The 17,477-nt window shown below is 50.0% G+C and overlaps 1 protein-coding gene across 4 annotated transcripts in view; it reads right to left on the bottom strand.

Annotated features, from left to right (window-relative positions):
• The window catches only part of MAMLD1 (mastermind like domain containing 1), a 121,730-nt gene that overhangs the window by 23,595 nt on the left and 80,658 nt on the right, over positions 1-17,477 (bottom strand). For all 4 annotated transcript variants that reach the window (XM_045050448.1, XM_019824423.3, XM_023249496.2 and 1 more), the window contains one exon: positions 14,486-16,189. In XM_045050448.1, coding sequence (XP_044906383.1) covers positions 14,486-16,189 — 1,704 coding nt within the window. The remainder of the gene's footprint in view (positions 1-14,485; positions 16,190-17,477) is intronic.

The following is a 17,477-nucleotide window of genomic DNA, read 5'->3' as shown; positions in this document are numbered from 1 at the left end:
AAGTAGGGAGATACCCAGGGTCCCTGAGGCACCAGGCTGCCAGAGAGAGGGGGAGGGGGCTACAAAAGAGTTGGCTGCAGTTGCCGGGGACACTAGGGTTCTCTGTGTGTTTGTTTCTTCTGAGGACTTGACTGTTGTGTTCCTTTGAAGCACCTGTCATCGTACACTGTAGAATGCAGAGTGTAGATTGTTCCATAGTTCTCCACTGTAATAAAATACTGCAGCTCAAATCTGCTCACTCTGCCTTTTATAACATTCGCACAACACATATTTACTGAGCACCTACCACAATCTAGGCCCTGTGCTGTGACAGCATTGGTGGATAAGGCAAATGTGCTTCTTGCCCTTTTATAGCTGGCACATTTGTATTATGGAGAAGCACTTAGATGAGGGTCGGTAATACAGATTGATTAAGTGCTGCACAGGAGCACTGCAGAGTGCTAGAGAACAGGAGAACCCAATCCAGTCTGGGGAAGGGTTGGTTAGAGCAGGCTTCATGGCAAAACTGAGCTTTAAGCTGTGGCCTGAAGAACGATGGCGTGTTAGCCAGGTGAGAGGCCCTGGGGAGGAAATTGGGAAAGTTCTCAAACCAACTTTATCTATCATAGCTGCACCCAGTGCCACTCCTCTTCCAAGACCTGACTAATACCTAGGTTATGGATATTTGGGGGAATTCTTACAAAATGAGGCCTAAGGATACGGGTTCTCCCTGGATAAAGGGCTGCTTCCAGGAGTTACATGGTCACCCCAAAGAGCCACCTTCACATTTCTGTTCCTAACTTATTAAATGCCAGAACTTCGTTAACCTTCTTAAAGCCCTAAGGTGTTCCGGAACGTGAGGGTGGTGCATCACCTGCAGTTTCTAGATTGGAACCGAATCCTCTTGGGGAGGGAGTAAATGGGCTTTCTGTAGGGGTGAGCATCTGGGAGGCATACGCTTGGAAAGGAAAGAGCAGATGGACATTGATGGCTGAAGACGCCGATTGTCACAATATAGTTGGCTGCTTGGCCAACATCTAGTTTTCCTTCCCTTGGCACCTTCCCCAGTTTCTGCTCAGGCAACCTCGCCTGCCCCATGCTGCCTATACGCTTTGGGGAAACCTGGCTCCACCTCAGGGTTCTAGAGGTGGGGCACTTAGCTCAGCTCACAGGAAACAACGCAGTAGGCGTGCAATCAGTTCAGGCCACGAGGCCCCGAATTCCCAGGGGTTTCTGGGAAAGAAGCCTCCTTGTTTACCTGACAGAGCTTCTAGAAGCAACTCTCTCTCCTGCTTCTCTGCCTGAGGGAAAAGGAAGTTTGTAGCCCCTGGAGCTGCTGGCAGCCATGGGTGCCCACAAGGGGGAGCCAGCTTTAGGATGACAGTTGAGCTGTTGATTCAAACCACCCTGCAGTCCCCAACTGCTGGACTTCCGCTTATAGGACTCAGTCCGTTCCTTTTATTAGCTGAGCCAGTGTAAGCTGGTTTTCCTGTTATTTGTGACTCAATACACCCTAACTGGTAAGGATTGAAGCCTGGGCCCCTAGGCCTCTGAGCTCATGAAGTCTACATTGTACCTCCAGCCTCATGTTGGAGAACATTGCATTTCTAATGATGAAGCGCAGAGCCTGTTGGACCCTGTTCAGCCTCCAGTCATGCTCCTTTATCGCTGGACTGGCTTAAAAAGAAATCTACCACACGTGAACCACCTGCACCACCTCCTCCAGCAAACATATCTAGTGCAGATCAACTACGGCAAGCTTGGGCTCTTCATTCAGATCTCAAGTGCAGTAGTCAAGCTCTTAAATACTCTATTTTGCATTAGTTGAGTGCATACACATTTTAGAAGCAATCGCGTAGCTTAACAACATTAAGGATTTCTAGTTCATATTCAATTCCGATGCAAACCTGAATATGTACTTTGTGGCTTTCTGTGAAGAAAATAATTGAGGACCCAAACTGGAATTCATCTATAGAAAATAGGCAGCGCTAGCTCCTAAAAGCAATTATTGGCATTGAGTTCCTGAATTTTTAAATCCCTTCAAAAGTCCAAGAACATACCAGAAAGTAGAGATTTCAGAGGTAATAACTGTAAACAAAAAAATTAAAAGCCCGTTAAGAGGTGTTGCCAAGTCGGATGCTGATGGCTCTAGAAACAATTATGAGGGTTCATTCTCTTTCTCAATCCCTAGTCCAATATTGTATTGCAAACTTTATTTACCAGGAGAGTGGGAAATAGACAAGTCAAGCGCAAGTTTACAGAGAAACACTTTGCCTTCACGAACCTCTTCTGCAACAGGGGAGTATATAGATTAGAGTTTGGCTGGACAATGAGATCAGGCAGGGCAGACAGGGTATGTGGTCACCCACCACTGCAAGTGACATTCAGGGGGGCAGGAACAACGCGTGAACCTCTCTGTGGCCTCTGCACAGTGCTGATGCCTCTGGAGCATTTGGTTTGGTGGAATAGAGCCTTCCCTCCCCAGAGGGCCTTACTGCAATGCTTTGTGCTCCTTTCAGAGGTAAGCCATGAAGGCAGGGGCGGAGGACTGGGAGGGGTGTGTGTGTGTGGAGGGGGGGGGGGAGACTCCGTAAGAACATCACAGTTGTCTTCAATTCTCCCAAGGACCCTGAAGTCAGGAGACCTTTCTAGAGGGCAATGAGAACGCATCTCCTTGTAATGTAATTATTCTGCCAAAGAAGACACTTCCAAATGAAAAGTTAACAATCAAAGAAACAAACAGGACAACTGTCAAAATGACAAAAACACACAAATAAGAACAAAACCCTCATGACGTCGTTTCCGCAAAGGGTGTAAAAATCTGTGCTCATGAACTGGTAAAAAACAAAAACAAAAACAAAAACCTGACTGAAATGTATTGGTTTGTCAGGAATATTGGTGCCACCCCAGAGTGGCATGAATGAATCTTAAGTGGGAAAGAAGCAATGGAAAGAGTGGCCTGAATTTCTAAGCCAGCAATTTTTTTGGGGGTGGGGTGCAGTTCTTACGTGCTGCTGTCACTGTGCTACCTGCAGCGGCCCCCGGAGGTCCCGTTTCGGCCTTCCACCAGCACCACCACTGCCACAGAACAGCCGGTGCCAACTGCCACCTGAGGTACTAGACTGTGGGTCTGTCGGAGGTGGAAGAAACCCTGCGCTCTCAGATCCCACATTTGGGGACTGCCAGGCACTGTTTGCCCAGTGCTGCAGGAGGACACGGGCCCCAGCTGGAGCAGAAAAACGTGTCACGAGCAGGGGGTGGTGGCACAACACGAGAGCCCAAGTTCATCGGCCTCCTAGGCTTGAAGTCTGGGACTTCTGACAGATAATGACTCAGAAACACTCGCAAATCGTCTCAGGAGCTTAATTCTGCAACGCCACTTTATCCCTTCCCGTCAGCTCCCATTCATTCCCCCAAAGGGTCCTCCAGCTCACTGCGACTGAGCCAGAGAAGACTTCTTCCTTTTTGTCATCAAGTGACAGCACAGACAAGACACAAGTGACTCTGATTAAACAGTGGACGCCACCAAGCCCTGAAATGTTGAAATCAGTGGTCTTGGGAACCGGGGTGTGAGTAACCAACCAGGTGTGTCGACTTTTCAAACGTCAGTTGGCATTGGTCAGAGGCTCTCACTCCCTACATTGTGTGCCAGCGTCAGGCCTTATGCGCTGGTTCTTGTGTGGTTGACATCCTTCACTTTTTCCAGAACTCTACCCCAGGGCCTAGCACTTGCTCCAGAGGGATACTTTGCACAGAAAACCAGTCACAGACAGTGAGTGCCTAGCATCATTCTGTTGGCTCTTGTGTTAATCAGCAAACTGAGTCATCGCAGCGTTTCCAGACCTGCAGCTGAACCAGAGAACCAATGAAGCAAGTGGAGTTTCTTATCCCATTCAGAAGCAGAGACAATGTCCCTTCCTGTCTATAGTCACTTCTCTGTTCTCTGACCTGCATGTTGTCCTGTCTCCAAAATGCCCAGAGAAGGACAGAAATTGTGTTCAATTTACCAGGAGAGTTATTTCTCCATGGTGGCTGTGCCTGAGAAGTCTATCCCACGTGTTTGACATGCACGCATCTTGCTAGGACATCCAGCAAACGCAGCTGGCTCCCCGAGACGATGCGCATACCCATATCCATACCACTGCTCCCTATGACAGAAAGCGGGCAGTGCACTTTGCTGCCACCTGTGCGTTGTCTGCTAATTCTATTTGCAAATAAAATATTGCTTTTGATCAGGAGAGGAATAGCAAGTGTTTTAAAACTTAAGGTTTTTGGGGCGCCTGGGTGGCTCAGTAGGTTAAGCGTCCGACTTTGGCTCAGGTCATGATCTCGCGGTTAGTGAGTTCGAGCCCCACATCGGGCCCTGTGCTGACAGCTCAGAGCCTGGAGCCTGCTTTGGATTCTGTGTTTTCCTCCGTCTCTGCACCACCCCTGCTTGCACTCTGTCTCTCAAAAATGAATAAATGTTAAAACTTAAGGTTTTCTTTTTTATCATGGTAAAATTTGCCATTTTAACCATTTTAAGCGCACAGCTCCGTGGCATTAGGTACGCTCACAGTACTGTGCAGCCATCCCTGCCATCCATCTCCAGAACTTGTTCATCATCCCAAACTGGAACTCCATCCCAATTAAACACCAACTTCTCCTTTTCTCTCCCCCAGGCACCCACCAGTCTGCTTTCTATCTCTAAAAATCTGCCTACTCTTGGTGCTTCATAGAAGTGGCACTGCACAGCATTTGTCCTTATGTGTCTGGCTTCTTTCACTCACAATAATGGTTGCAAGGCTCATTCATGTAGTAGCACATATCCGAATTCTCTTCCTTTTTAAGACTAAATAATAATCCATAATACGAGCATATGGATTTGTTTTTCCATTCACCAGTTGATGGGCATTTGTGTAATTTCCACTTTGTGGCTACTATAAATAGTGCTGCTATGCACATTGGTGAACACATAGCTGTTCAAGACCCCGCTTTCAATTCTTTGGGGTCTATACCTAGGAGTGGAATTGTTGGGTCAAATGGTGATTCTATGTTTAAAGTTTTAGGAACTGCCATCACGTTTTCCACAGTGGCTGCACCACTTTGCATTTCTACTGATAGTGCATATGATTTCCAATTTCTCCACGTCCTTGCCAATGCTTGCTATTTTCTCTTTTGTTTTGTTTTAAATAATAGCCACTCTAATAGGTGTCAACATTTTGTCTGTTTACATTTTCCACAGCTTGTTTCTGAAAGTGTTGCCTGATAGAGGGAAAGGGTCATGGAACTATTCCCACTTATCTGCACTCAGGGGTGGTTGGGGGCCTCCCACACCTTTCAAAGCTTTGTCACACAGAAAGAAATGATCATTGCTCAAAATTGCAAGTGAGGAGTCTACCTTCATCTACTGGCCTACGGAGTCGGCTGCTTTGGCAAACTCTCTTCTCGTGCCACCCGGCCATGGGCCTGCAAAAAAGAGTCTAGGTCCCCACCACTATGCTCACCTTCTCTTCTCAAACATGGAGGATGGCCGAACGCAGCAGTGTGCTACAGGGGGAAAAGCCGGGTGGAACCTGTGCCGGCAGCTTCAAACATGAAGTCCGCCAAAGCAAAGCAAGACTTGGAATACTTTCTGCTGAAACAGGGCTACACATGTGTCAGGCCTTCAGGGCCACATTTAGGCCAACACTATATGATACTTTCCTAAAGTGCCCACTTCCCTTTTTCCTGCATACCTAGTTCCAACTCGCGACAGCCTCGCTTGTTTTGATGGGAAGAACAACAATCAGATGGAGTAACGTGGAGAAAGCATCATTTGTCACCGTGGGCAAAATTAACGAGACCAAAGAGAAACCCAAACTTTTTCAATCCCATAGGAAAAAGCAGAATCTTTTTCTTTGGGGGGGGGGGATGGGAAGGGTTTTGCTTCAACCATAAAGTGTTCTACCATCTGCTGCCCCCTTCAAGCTCACCAGTAGCCAGGCCAGAGCTCACAGATCTTCGAATTTGTCAACCCCCAAGGGACAGAAGAGGCTAAGAGTACAAATGGACTCAGGAGAGGTTTCCTAAATCTGTGCTATGCGGGCCCTCAATGGTGGCTGGGGGTCGGGGGGGGGGGAATGTGGGAGGGAGGTGGAGGAATGCAGCAACATGGCGGGCTCTAGGTATCAGGGCCACAGCTGAATGGCGCAGGCCCCCCGTGACTTTCCAGCCTCCCTAGACAGTTTTTACATCTTATTAATTTTTCACATGGGGTCCATTGAAAGGTGCTCACCACACAAATTTATGTCCCCTTCTGCTCTTTGCAAACCTTCCTTTGCTTTACAGTGACAAATAGGTAGGTTTTGCTACACTTCATTTTAAACGCCTCATTTTGAATACCCTGGCTTCAGCGAAGTTCATGGTTTCTCGTCAAGTATGTGAAGGCAAGAAGAACGAACAAACAAAAAACCCAAACAAACGTGACACAGGAGGTTTCTGAAACTGGTGGCCTTCTCGGCCTTCACAAGTCAATCACTAAGCAACTACAAAATTATACCTATCGATCTCTATGATTGAGGCGTCTGCACTGGGGGGGTTTTGCGCATCCCCACGATTTGGCTGTGGACCTCACTGAGTGATGGGTTGTGACTCCAGGTGCAAAGCAACGTACCCCTGCCTCACTGCAACACGCCACCTCGTTCTTCAACTTCCAACAGAAAAAAAAGGTTGACGTTTAAAAGGTTAGCACTTGACAAGCAGCACATTTTGAATTTCCGCTTTTTAAAAAAGAGCCGTAGCTTTGAGGTGGAGGGTCATTAATGATTCTCAGAAACCGGAAAAGAAACAGAAAGAAAAACCTGACTCTTGGTAATATTAGTACCAAGTTCTGAGACTGCATTTCCCAAATTCAACACCCTTTGGAGTTTCGTTTCCTGGCAATTCAGAGTGGTTAAAACAAAACTTGGTCAACACGGAGGAACTAGCCCCTACATTTTCAAAAATGTATGTTACACTGTGTCTAATTATATTTCTTCCCAAAGCAGCTAAAAAAAGTTTTCCCCAAACGAAATAACATGTTGCGGCCCAATTTAGGAAGAAAGGAAAAAAGTAAGCCGTTACGTACAATCACGCTCACATACAAAATGAAGACGCTTATTCAGGAAAATGCTGCCCCATCTGGCAGAGAAGATATGTGCTGAGCTGGCCCCTGGCTCTAGTGCACTGGGAACCTGACTCACCTGCCCCGTCCTCCCCAGGGTGCTTAGAGCTTCCCCAGAGGCCTCCACTCTCTCATTTCAGCAGGACTAACCTTTGAAATGAAGCTGTGATGCTTCGTGCCAGAATTAGTAAAAGACAAACGCAAAGAAACTTTTCTCATAATAGGGGAGCAGTGCTGCTCTCCCCCAACCCTTACCCTAAAGACAAGAGAATAATGAAGGGGAGGAGCGAAAGGACTCAAGAGCCCAAGGTCACAGGCCACCCCCCACCCCAACAATATGTGCTGTGTCTGATTCCAGGGGGATCAAGTATGCCAGGCCAGAGAACGGCCACCTGGTTTTAAACGCTAACAGACAATTTGAGACTAGAAGAAGGCTGGCTCATGTCACCATCTCTCCTGACTCTCTCTTGTTTTTAAATTAAAATTGTTTTTTAATTTTAAAGTTTTTTAATTCAAGTATCATTAACATACAGTGTTATATTAGTCTCAAGAGGACACTTATTGTGATGAGCACGGAGTTAATGTATAGAATTGTTGAATCATTACATGGTACATCTCTGAATCTTTCTCTAGTGAAAAATGGAGCCAATGTGACTTTGACAAGAATAGACAATTCTCTTGGTCTAGCCTGCTTTTATCATTTTGTTTTCCATGAGAGGTCATGGTGCAAATACAAAGATTTTAATTTGCAGTGCTAACTGAGACAGCAGTAATTAAAGGTTCTGCTCTACTGAGCAGGTGAGTACAGCCCTGGAAATTTAAACCAAAAGGAATCTTGAGTTTCTGCAAAGGTTCTTGTGGGAGGCTTTGGGAGCGGAGTGAGTGGTGGAGGGGAGGGGGGAGGAGAGCGGAGGAGGCATCCCTGAAGGTTCAGCATGGGTGCTTTGAGCACGGCCATCATCCATCTGGGGCTCTTAGCAAGCCTCCCCATCCCCCAATGCCAATGACTAAGCGGAAGCAGTGGTCCTGGCCCTCGCTCTCCCTGGATCTCTGCTCTCCCACTCTCCCGCTCTCGCTCTCTGCTCTCTCTGCTGTTTGCTCTCTCTGCCTGTCAGCCACAGTCCTGGGGTTGGCCCATTTGTTACTCAGCATTCACTGCACCACCCTCCCCATGGCCCCTAGCACTTCATTTTTTAGAAACTTATTTATTTAAATTCAAGTTAGTTAACATACAGTGTAATACTGGTTTCAGGAGTAGAACCCAGTGATTCATCTCTGACATGTGACACCCAGTGCTCATCCCAACAAGTGCCCTCCTCAATGGCCATCCCCCATTTAGCCCATCCCCCGCCCAGTCCCCTCCAGCTCATAGCACTTCTTCAGTCTGCGCTGGGAGGGAGGAGCAGCCAACGTTCCCCCCTTCTCCCTGGCCAGGAGTGCTCAGAAAGCTATGGCCTGACTCAGCTGCTCTGCTCCTTTCTGGGGTCACCGACCAGTGTTGTCCACCACTTGGCTTCTCTTCAGCCACCTCGCAAATGTCCTCCCTGACTAATCCCCCCCCAACCCCCCCCCCCCAAGAGCTGGAGAGGAACCTGGACATTGAGGCAGTCTAACCCATTCCACTGGGTTACTTACTGGTGTTCTAAGTTTCAGGAACTTTCCGGACGTAGTGGCAGCTAACATGTATGGAGCGTTGTTGTGAGCCAGGCCCTATGCCAAGTACTTTTACCTCACTTCATTTAATCCTCCCAGCGACCCCCTTAGATAGGTATACTAGTATCTCCATTTTATAGATGGGGAGACTGAGGCCCGGAGAGGGAAAATAGCTTGCCAAACTAAAAAGTAGCAGAGCCGAGATTTGGACCCAAGTGTTCCAAAGCCTGGGCTCTCTTGAACCTGGTCTCAAGCCCAGTCCTGGGGCCTACACCCTGCCAAGGCCCTGGGGTCCCCTCCCCTGTGCTGTCTCCATCAGGCCCTGGGCAGTGGGAGTGCTGCACTTTAGAGGGCTCCGTTTGCCAAGGCCAAGAGGGACCTATGGCTGAGGGCAGTGAGAGGGCTTCCCCAAGGCCCCACTTCGGACCAAGCTGCCCAGATCCTCATTGCAGGCCCAGCCCCTCGAGGAGGGAAGATGGCGAGTTCTCTCAATTTGCCCACTGTCTCCGCAATTGCTGGGCGCTCATCGCTGCCTCAGCTAAGCGGATGGGAGGCTTATCACTAAAGGTAGAAAGTGTAGCAAACCCAGGAGGGGCCTCATCCAGCCTCCCTCCAGTCGGGCTGGACTCCCCTTGTACCCTTCTCAAAATCTGTCCAAACAATATCATGTGCCTCTTTGGTCTGTTTCTCCACAGCTGCCCCCTTCCCCTGTGCCTCAGCCTGCCTCAAGGATCAGATTTCAGGCCTTTTTGTTCTTATTCCAACTGGCCGCCATCCACATCCCTCCTCCCCAGGATGCTGCACTCCCAGCTCTCCAAGCCATGTGCACTGAGGGCCCTCGAGCTGGGCCGCCTCCCGCCGCCCCCATCTCCTCAATGGACCTGTTTTCATCTCTGAGCAAATGGAAGTTCCATTCACCCATGGTTGGTGGTAAAATTGAAGTTCTAACACTGATTTTTGCATGTATCTCCAATAAGTCTTCAGGGAGAAGGAGCCCTAAATTACGGAAACAAAATTCATCTTGATTAAAAACGGAAAGACGTCACCCAGCCTTGGGAGTAGGGTGGGGAATACAGTGAGGAGATCTGGGGTCATTAAAATCCGACACAGAAGGGCTGGATGCCCCAACTCCAAAAAGTCGCTCCCTTAGTAATTCCAAGCCCACATCCCTTAGCTGTAATTTCAAACCCCAAAAGCTCTGAAAGCCTATTTTATTTTGGTAAGTTGGGCATCAAAATTTATTTGGGGACAAAAATTGATGTGGACTTAAATATTTGTATTTCTCTGCAAAAGTAAGGAAATGCTGCCCCAGGTTCTACTGGAGGCTTGTGTGATATTTGGTATATGCACCACATGATCTTTCTATAGTCCCAAATGTCCTCAATTTGGAAACGCACCTGTCCTCAGAGGTGGTGGATCCCAGCCCAGCACGTACTGTGTGCCAGGCAGGGCTCTGGGCAATTTCAGCTTAGCGCTTCCTTTGTCTTCCAATGTCCTAAGGCTCAGAGCGACTAAGCGACATTGCTCCCCACCCAGAGCTCAGTCAGTGTCAGTGCCTGGACTTGAACCCCAGTGCCCTCGCTTCAGCTGCCATGCTAAACTGCCACCCTGGAGCCAGATGGCATTTGCCTTTTACCTTCAGTGCAAGCAAATGGTCCACTGAAATTGGGTCGTTTACCTAACTGGTCAAGTGAAATTCTCAGAGCTGAGAAATATGAGCTCCTGTAGATGACTGGACGTGGTTTTTCTGCTTACTCAAGAGTTGGTTTCTCACTTTTCATTTAGAAAGTACTCTTTTCAGAAACCAAAATCTAGATTAAAATGAAGGCCCAGTGCCTCTGTGGTAACCACGATCACATCTGGAAGTGCAACAAGGCAATCTGTGTCACCACGTAGTAGGTGAAGAGTATTTTCTGAGGCTCAGTCTGGCCATCAGTGAAATTTGACCAACTGGCCCCACTGGAAGGAAAAAGCTTGTGCTCTTTTCTCTCTCCTGGAAGGGTGAGCAGGGCTGAGTTCTCAGGCCTCAGAGCAAATGCAAAAGGCCATGAGAAGGCATGGTGAGCTCTTGATGTGCCCAGCCTGGATGTCCACTCTGTGTTTTGGCTAGAAGAGTGCCATGGACAGAACCGGGAGCCAGGCGAGGGGTAGTGAGAAGGAGATCCCCGCCCGCCAGGCAAAGATGACCTTTTCCTCTTCCTTTTTTTTTTTTTGTAGGAAGTGTATTCTGGTTTTTTTTTTTAATTAAAAATTTGTTTAATGTTTATTTATTTTTTGAGAGACAGAGCACAAGTGGGGGAAGAGCAGAGAGACAGAGGAAGACACAGAATCTGAAGCAGACTCCAGGCTCTGAGCTGTCAGCACAGAGCCTGACGTGGGCCTTGAACTCATGAACTGCAAGATCATGACCTGAGCCGAAGTCGGACACTCAACCGACTGAGCCCCCCAGGGGCCTGTTTGTTTTTTTAAGTTGATTCATTTGTGTGTGTGTGTGTGAGAGAGAGAGAGAGAGAGAGAAAGCATGAGCACAAGTTGGGGAGGGGCAGAGAGACATGGAGACAGAATCCCACACCGTCGGCGCAAAGCCTGATGCAGGGCTCGAACTCACGAACCTTGAGATCATGACCTGAGCCGAAACCAAGAGACCGACGCTTAACCGACTGAGCCACCCAGGTGGCCCCCGCCTTTTCCCTTTTCCACCAGGCCTGGAGTTGTGTCAGTGGGGCAGGGCCTGGGACAGGGAGAACCCGCGAGGCTGTAGGCTGTCAATCTCGCGGTAAGCAGGGGGTCTGGAGAGAGCACTGCTCACATTTTGTCGTGACACATCTCAGCCCCCACCAAATGGATCTGGAGGCTCAAGGCCAGGAGTTAGTCATAGTGATAGCAAACCTTCCTTGGCAGGTACTTTGTGCTGCTAGGCCTTGTTCAAAACGCTTTAGATGTATTAATGCATTGAATCCTCAATCAACATGTCATAACCTATTGCCCATTTTGTAGAAGAGGCAACAGTTTGGAGGTTACAGCAGGATCAGAAGGCTCTGGAAGCAGTGCCCCATGCATGGGGTTACAAGTATGGGCTCTGTAGCCAGACTCCCTTCTCTGGCCCTAACTTCCTGTGTGACTGGGCAATTCTAGTCACTTCTTTGTGCCTCAGTCTTTTTGGCTTTAAAGGGAATGATAACGGCCTCTATCTCTGATGACTAAAATGAGAAAAAGGCAGGTGAAGAGCTGAGTTGTATGCCTGGCCCGTGGGCACTGGCCAGCACTGGCAGCGAAGGCAGCTCTTGGCAGCAACAGCCTCCCATCCAGGGAGCCCAGGCTCCCCCCTCTGCTGGTGGTGGTCACCTGAGCCCTTCCTAGCCTCAGGGAGCTTGGCTGCTGGTCTTTCCCCGGAGCACTTTCTCCAGCTCACCTAGGTAATCAGTTGGGTGTGATTTTCATGACTCAGGTCATTAAGGATTCTCCCTCTGAGCCAGCTGATGGGGCTCTGAGGCCACATACTCAGGCTACAAATGTACCCCACTGAAGAAAAACCCCAAACGGCTCACAGTGTTAGATGGTGATTAGTCTCCAGGCTGAGGACCTTGCCTGCTAGGGGGAGACTTCCAGCTCCACGAAGGCAGATGGCAGTAAACCCGCCGCAGACTCAAACCCAAGTGCTCCCAAACTGCACACGAGGGCCTGCGGCTCGCCCTGGCCGCACCCACGGATGCTCTGTTTGCTGCACAAGTCCATCAGAGGACCAGTTCTCTGGTGTGGAGCTCTCTGCTTGCTTATGCTTCATGAGGCATGGAGGAAAAAGACTTGGTTTTTCTCCTCCGGGGGCTGCCCCAGTCACACTCATCCAGGACCCTCAGAAAAGAGGTCAACCCTGACAGGCGCTTCCCTTGGGCCAGGTCGCCGGCCAAGCTCTCTTCCTTGGCTGTTTTAGAGAAGAGAGAGGCAGAGTGGGAGACGGAAGTACCAAGGCTGGTCCTGGAGGGGATGGTTCCTGAGCCTTAGGAGCTGTGGGGGTGGGGCAGGAGAAAGAAGGTGGGAAGGCACTGCCAGGCACAAGGGATGGTAGGAATAAAGCCGACTGCCAGCACTTCGAATGATAGAAGCAAAGTGCCAGACAGGGCCCGATATGCACAGAGTCCAAGGAGATGGATGGAGCCAGGTTATGGGCCCCCGGAAACTTCTGGCCAAATGTGAAACATGATCAGGTCTCTGTTATGTCAGGTCTCTTGAAGGTAATGTTTTGAGTTATGGCTGGTTTATTGGGGAAAACCAACTTAAGAGTCAACTCTGAGTCCAGGCAAAGAATCAAGAGGACTTGAACTTGGGCAAGGCTGAGAGCAATGGAAAGGAGGGACCAAGATAGAAAGTGCCCTGGGTAGGCAGAAAGTGCTCTGGGTAGGCAGATATCTGACATGGTCCCCAGTGACCCCTGCCTCCTGGTATTCACACCTTCATGCTTGTGTCCAATGAACAGAATACAGCAGAAGTGATGGGACATCACCTTCAAGACTACGTTCTAAAGACTGTAACCTCTGACTTGCTGGCAATCCCTCTGCCTCTCTTGCTGGCACATTCTGTCTTGCTTAGTCAGACGAAGCCGGCTGCCATGCTGTGAGATGCTCTATGAAGAGGCCTACGTGGCAAGGAACTAAGAGAGGCCTCTAACCAACAGCTCATGAGGAATGAGGCCTCAGTCCAAACACCTACAAGGAACTGCTTCCAGCCAACCACCTCAGGAGTGAGCTTGGAAGCAAGAACCTTCCCGGTTGAGCTGGAGATGATGATAACCTTACAAGTGACTCAAGGCCAGAAGACCCAGCTAGGTGATGCCAAGACTCCTGGCCCATAGAAACCGTGAGGTAATACACCTGTGTTGTCTCAAACAGAGGTCTTGGAGTCATTTGTTACACAGCAATAGATAACCAATGAGGGCAGGGGTCAGAGCAATGACGAGGGGAAACTGTGATCAACACCCCTGGGCGGGCATCAGCTGAGCTCAGTGATTGATCATATTGTAGATGAGGGAGGGGGAGAAGTCACAGTGATTCTGAGAAGAGCACAGGCTCTGGACTAACACTTCCTGGTTCCCAGTTCCTGCTCTGTCCCCTGGCTATGTGACTCCGGGCAAGTCATTTCAACTCTCCGAGCCTCAGTTTCTTTGTAGAATGGAGATGGTAAGAGTAACTACTTTATTTGCATCTGTCCTTTTCATTTAGGGCCTGCCTCAGTGTCCAAGCCAGCACAGTGGTGAAGGGCACACTGGGGCTGCTCAGCAGAAGTTTGTTGTGGCACTTCTGGAAGGCTCAACGTGCAGCCATATGCCAGCAGGGTAGGATTTACATGCCTCGGTGCAATTTCCTTGCGTCCTACGAAGCCTTCACTAGTCCTGTGTGAGGGAACACGCTACCTGGCCCGGTGCAGGGGAAGGCAGTTCTAGGTGATTCTGACTCATCTCCCCTGGTTCCTTCCCCTAACAGCACCTTCTGGGTGCATTTTTCCTCCCAGGGAAGTTAAGTGACTTGCACAGGAGCTAAAACCATAACCTCGGCCTCATGAACACTGCACCTTGACCACACAGAACTAGCTGCCTTCAATAGACTTCTCCAGAGTTAAGTCCAGTCTCAGAGAGGACTATGGCCAGATTTGCCTCCAGAGCCAAGTATCAATAGCACGAGACACGGTTCCTATGTCCAAAACAAAGGAACGCAACCGGACGCGAGACCGTCTTACCTGTCTGGGCAGAGAAGGCATGGAGTCCGGGGCCACTGGCCGCTGAAAGCGCGGGGGCGGCTGCTGCATCATTTGCTGCAGGAGGAGAGAGGAGTGGTCAGGCTGCTGCTGCAGCTGCAAAGTGGCAGTGGCGGTGGAGGAGGCGGTGGCAGAAGAGGCCGGGGTCGGCGTCGGCTGCTGCAGGTAGTGGAGCAGGGACGGCTGCCTCGAGGTGGCGGGCATGGAGGGCATCTTCTGGGGGCCCGGCTCAGAAACAAAATGTGACAGGGGCTTGGTGTTGCCAAAAGTGAACGGCTCCGGGGCTCCCGGGCTGGGGCTGGCCAGCCCCTGCTGCATGATCACGCTCAGGGTTTTGGGTGGGTTGGTGGCCATGGGCTTGAAGATGGTGTTTGCTGGCTGCTGCGAAGGCGGCTGCTGCTGCTGACTTAGCGGATTGCCGGAGGGGGTGAGGCTCCGGATCAGGGAGCACTGCGGAGTGAAGGACTGCTGCGGCAAGCCTGGGCTGGAGAGCTTCTCCGGGCGGTAGGGCGGGGATGGCCCCGGGTTGCTGGTGGGCAAAGCAGACATCAGGTGTCCCTGAGGACTTTTGATACTAGAGGACACCAGGTTGGCAAGGAGGGAGCTCTGTGGGCTGTACTGCGGCTGCTGATTGAGAGCCGGGCTGGGGAGCTTCTCGGGAGTGTAGAGCACAGGGGGCCCCAGGGCGGCACTGCTGCCGGATGCCATGCTGGCCAGTAAGGCATTGGGGGAGCCTTGGAAAGCGCTCCCGGGCAGGTTGCCGGACGCCATGCAGGACACCATGAGGCTCTGAGGGCTGAACGGCGGTGGCGGCGGGTGTGGTGACGGCACCGGGCGGTAAGATGGGGAGAGGCCTGGAGGAGGCAGGCCAGACCAACTGGGGTTGGGCCCCGGCTGCCTCGTAGCAGACCCCTGCTTGCTGGCTGCCAGCACCTTCAGCTGGTGGGCGTGATGCCACTGAGGCACTGGGAGTGGGGGCAGAGCGACAGGGACCATCCCCTGGACCTGGCTCTTGGTCTGTGCTGCTGAAGAGCCCGGCGAGGCCACTTGCTTCCCGCTGGCAGGAATCACATAGCTGAGCCCGGCCGGGGAAGGTGGGACTGGCAGTGGCGTGCCCGGGAGCTGGCCACAGCTGGAAGCAAACTCCTTGCTGGAACCGAGGCTCTCCAAGTGTGGCATCTGAACCGAAGGCTTGGCACTGGCACCGAGGGTTGCTTGCGGGTGCTCTAACACCAGTGGTTCTTCTGGTTTGCTCCCCAGTATCTTCTCAAGATCAAGCTCATTCGGAGAAGGTTCTTGAATTTTTGTTAGCTCCTCCAGGAGATCTTGAAGTTCCTGGTCCACAGCCGGCATGCTGTTGGCTTTGTCATAGTAGGGACCGGAAGGCCCTTTCAGTCCCATTTCTGCAGCCGATGGCACTGCAAACGGTGAACCCATCATGCTGCCATTCATGGGATTAGTTTCGAGTGGTAATGGATGGCCAGGTACTCCCACGGCGGCAGGGCTAGGGTTCATTGTCAATGGAGGCACCTGCAGCTCTGCACAGGGTGTGCTGTGATGGGCGCCTGGGCCCATAGAAAGGGTAACGTCTTCAAGGCAAGGCCTCTTGATTTTATTAGGGTAACCTCCGTCAGCCATGCCTGGAAACTGGAAGCTATCTCCTTCCTGTCTCCTTTTAGTGGGTCCCTGTGGTGGTGAGAGAGAGTGAGAGGGAGAGAGAGAGAGAGAGAGAGAGACAGACAGACAGAGGGAGAGGGAGAGGGAGGGAGGAATTTTTATAAAGCCTTGGCACATGAAAGCTAATGAACAGGAAACTTGCAACATAAAACATCTCTCAGTTTCAAGACTTGTCAAAACTATACAATACAGCCTATTTTGGGGGACCATAATGCTTGCTTCTTTGTTGCTGTGTTTCATTTAAACTGTCTTGTTACACTTCAAATTAGGCATTATGCTGTCTGTATACTAAACACCGCAGAAAGTCCCACAAAGGATCTTCTGTGCTCACGTAAGGGAGAGCTCACCAAAACTATGCGGAAGTCACTAACTGAACTGAGCCGCCCCAGACAGGCACTGGAGGGCAAACTGGAAGTACTTCAGATGCTCTCAATTCCTACCTGTGTACAGATATCCCCATTTTTAAAAAGGAAAAGTACAACATAGACAGGCAACTTTTAGGTTGCCTCCCCGTCTCGTTTAAATGTACCGGGCTGTGGTGACCAGACGGAACACAACAGAATCTTTAGAGGAATGAAGTAGATCTAGGTGTGTGCTTTGGGGCAACTGTCTGAGATGTACTGTCTAGGGGAAAACACAAGTGGCAGAACAGTCACTGAGGCATGGTTTCACTTATCTTTGCACACGCGGACACACACAACACACATACACTACTAAGTACACACAAAAATAACGTGGAAGAACCTACATGCAACCATCGGGAGTAGGGATCTTTTGGGGAGATTGGCAAGTGCCTTTCTATTCTCTATGGTTTTCTATCACTTGTTTGTTTTTATTGAGAATGACTTACAACCGTCCCCCTCAAAGTACAGGAAAAGGCCCCGATCTGCGACCTGTACCTTGGGGGAGCTGCTCACCATTTATAAAAGCATAGCCTTTGGGAACAAAGCAGTTAGCGAGGCACTATTTCCTACTCGTTCAAGGCTTCATACAGTCATCTGTGGCTGTCATGTTAATAACCATGACCTGCAAGTAGAGGGGAAAGCAAGTGGGGTGGAGTGGAGGCATGTGTGAAAAGAGAAGGGCTTGGAAATTACCTACACGCCAACAGTGGAACACATATACAAGTGAACCTTGAAAAATGCCCTGTGGTCAAAAATCCGACTATAATTTTTGACACCACTCAGAACTTAACTACAAATAGCCTACTGTTGACTGGAAGCCTTACAATAACATACAGTCGACTAAGCACATATTTTGTATGTTATATGTATCATGTACTGTATTCTTAGAACAC

This window comes from Felis catus, chromosome X (assembly GCF_018350175.1).
Source record: "Felis catus isolate Fca126 chromosome X, F.catus_Fca126_mat1.0, whole genome shotgun sequence".
Classification (NCBI taxonomy): Eukaryota; Metazoa; Chordata; class Mammalia; order Carnivora; family Felidae; genus Felis; species Felis catus.
Note: the sequence above shows the minus strand (reverse complement) of the source record. Positions and strands in the feature narration are given on the sequence as shown.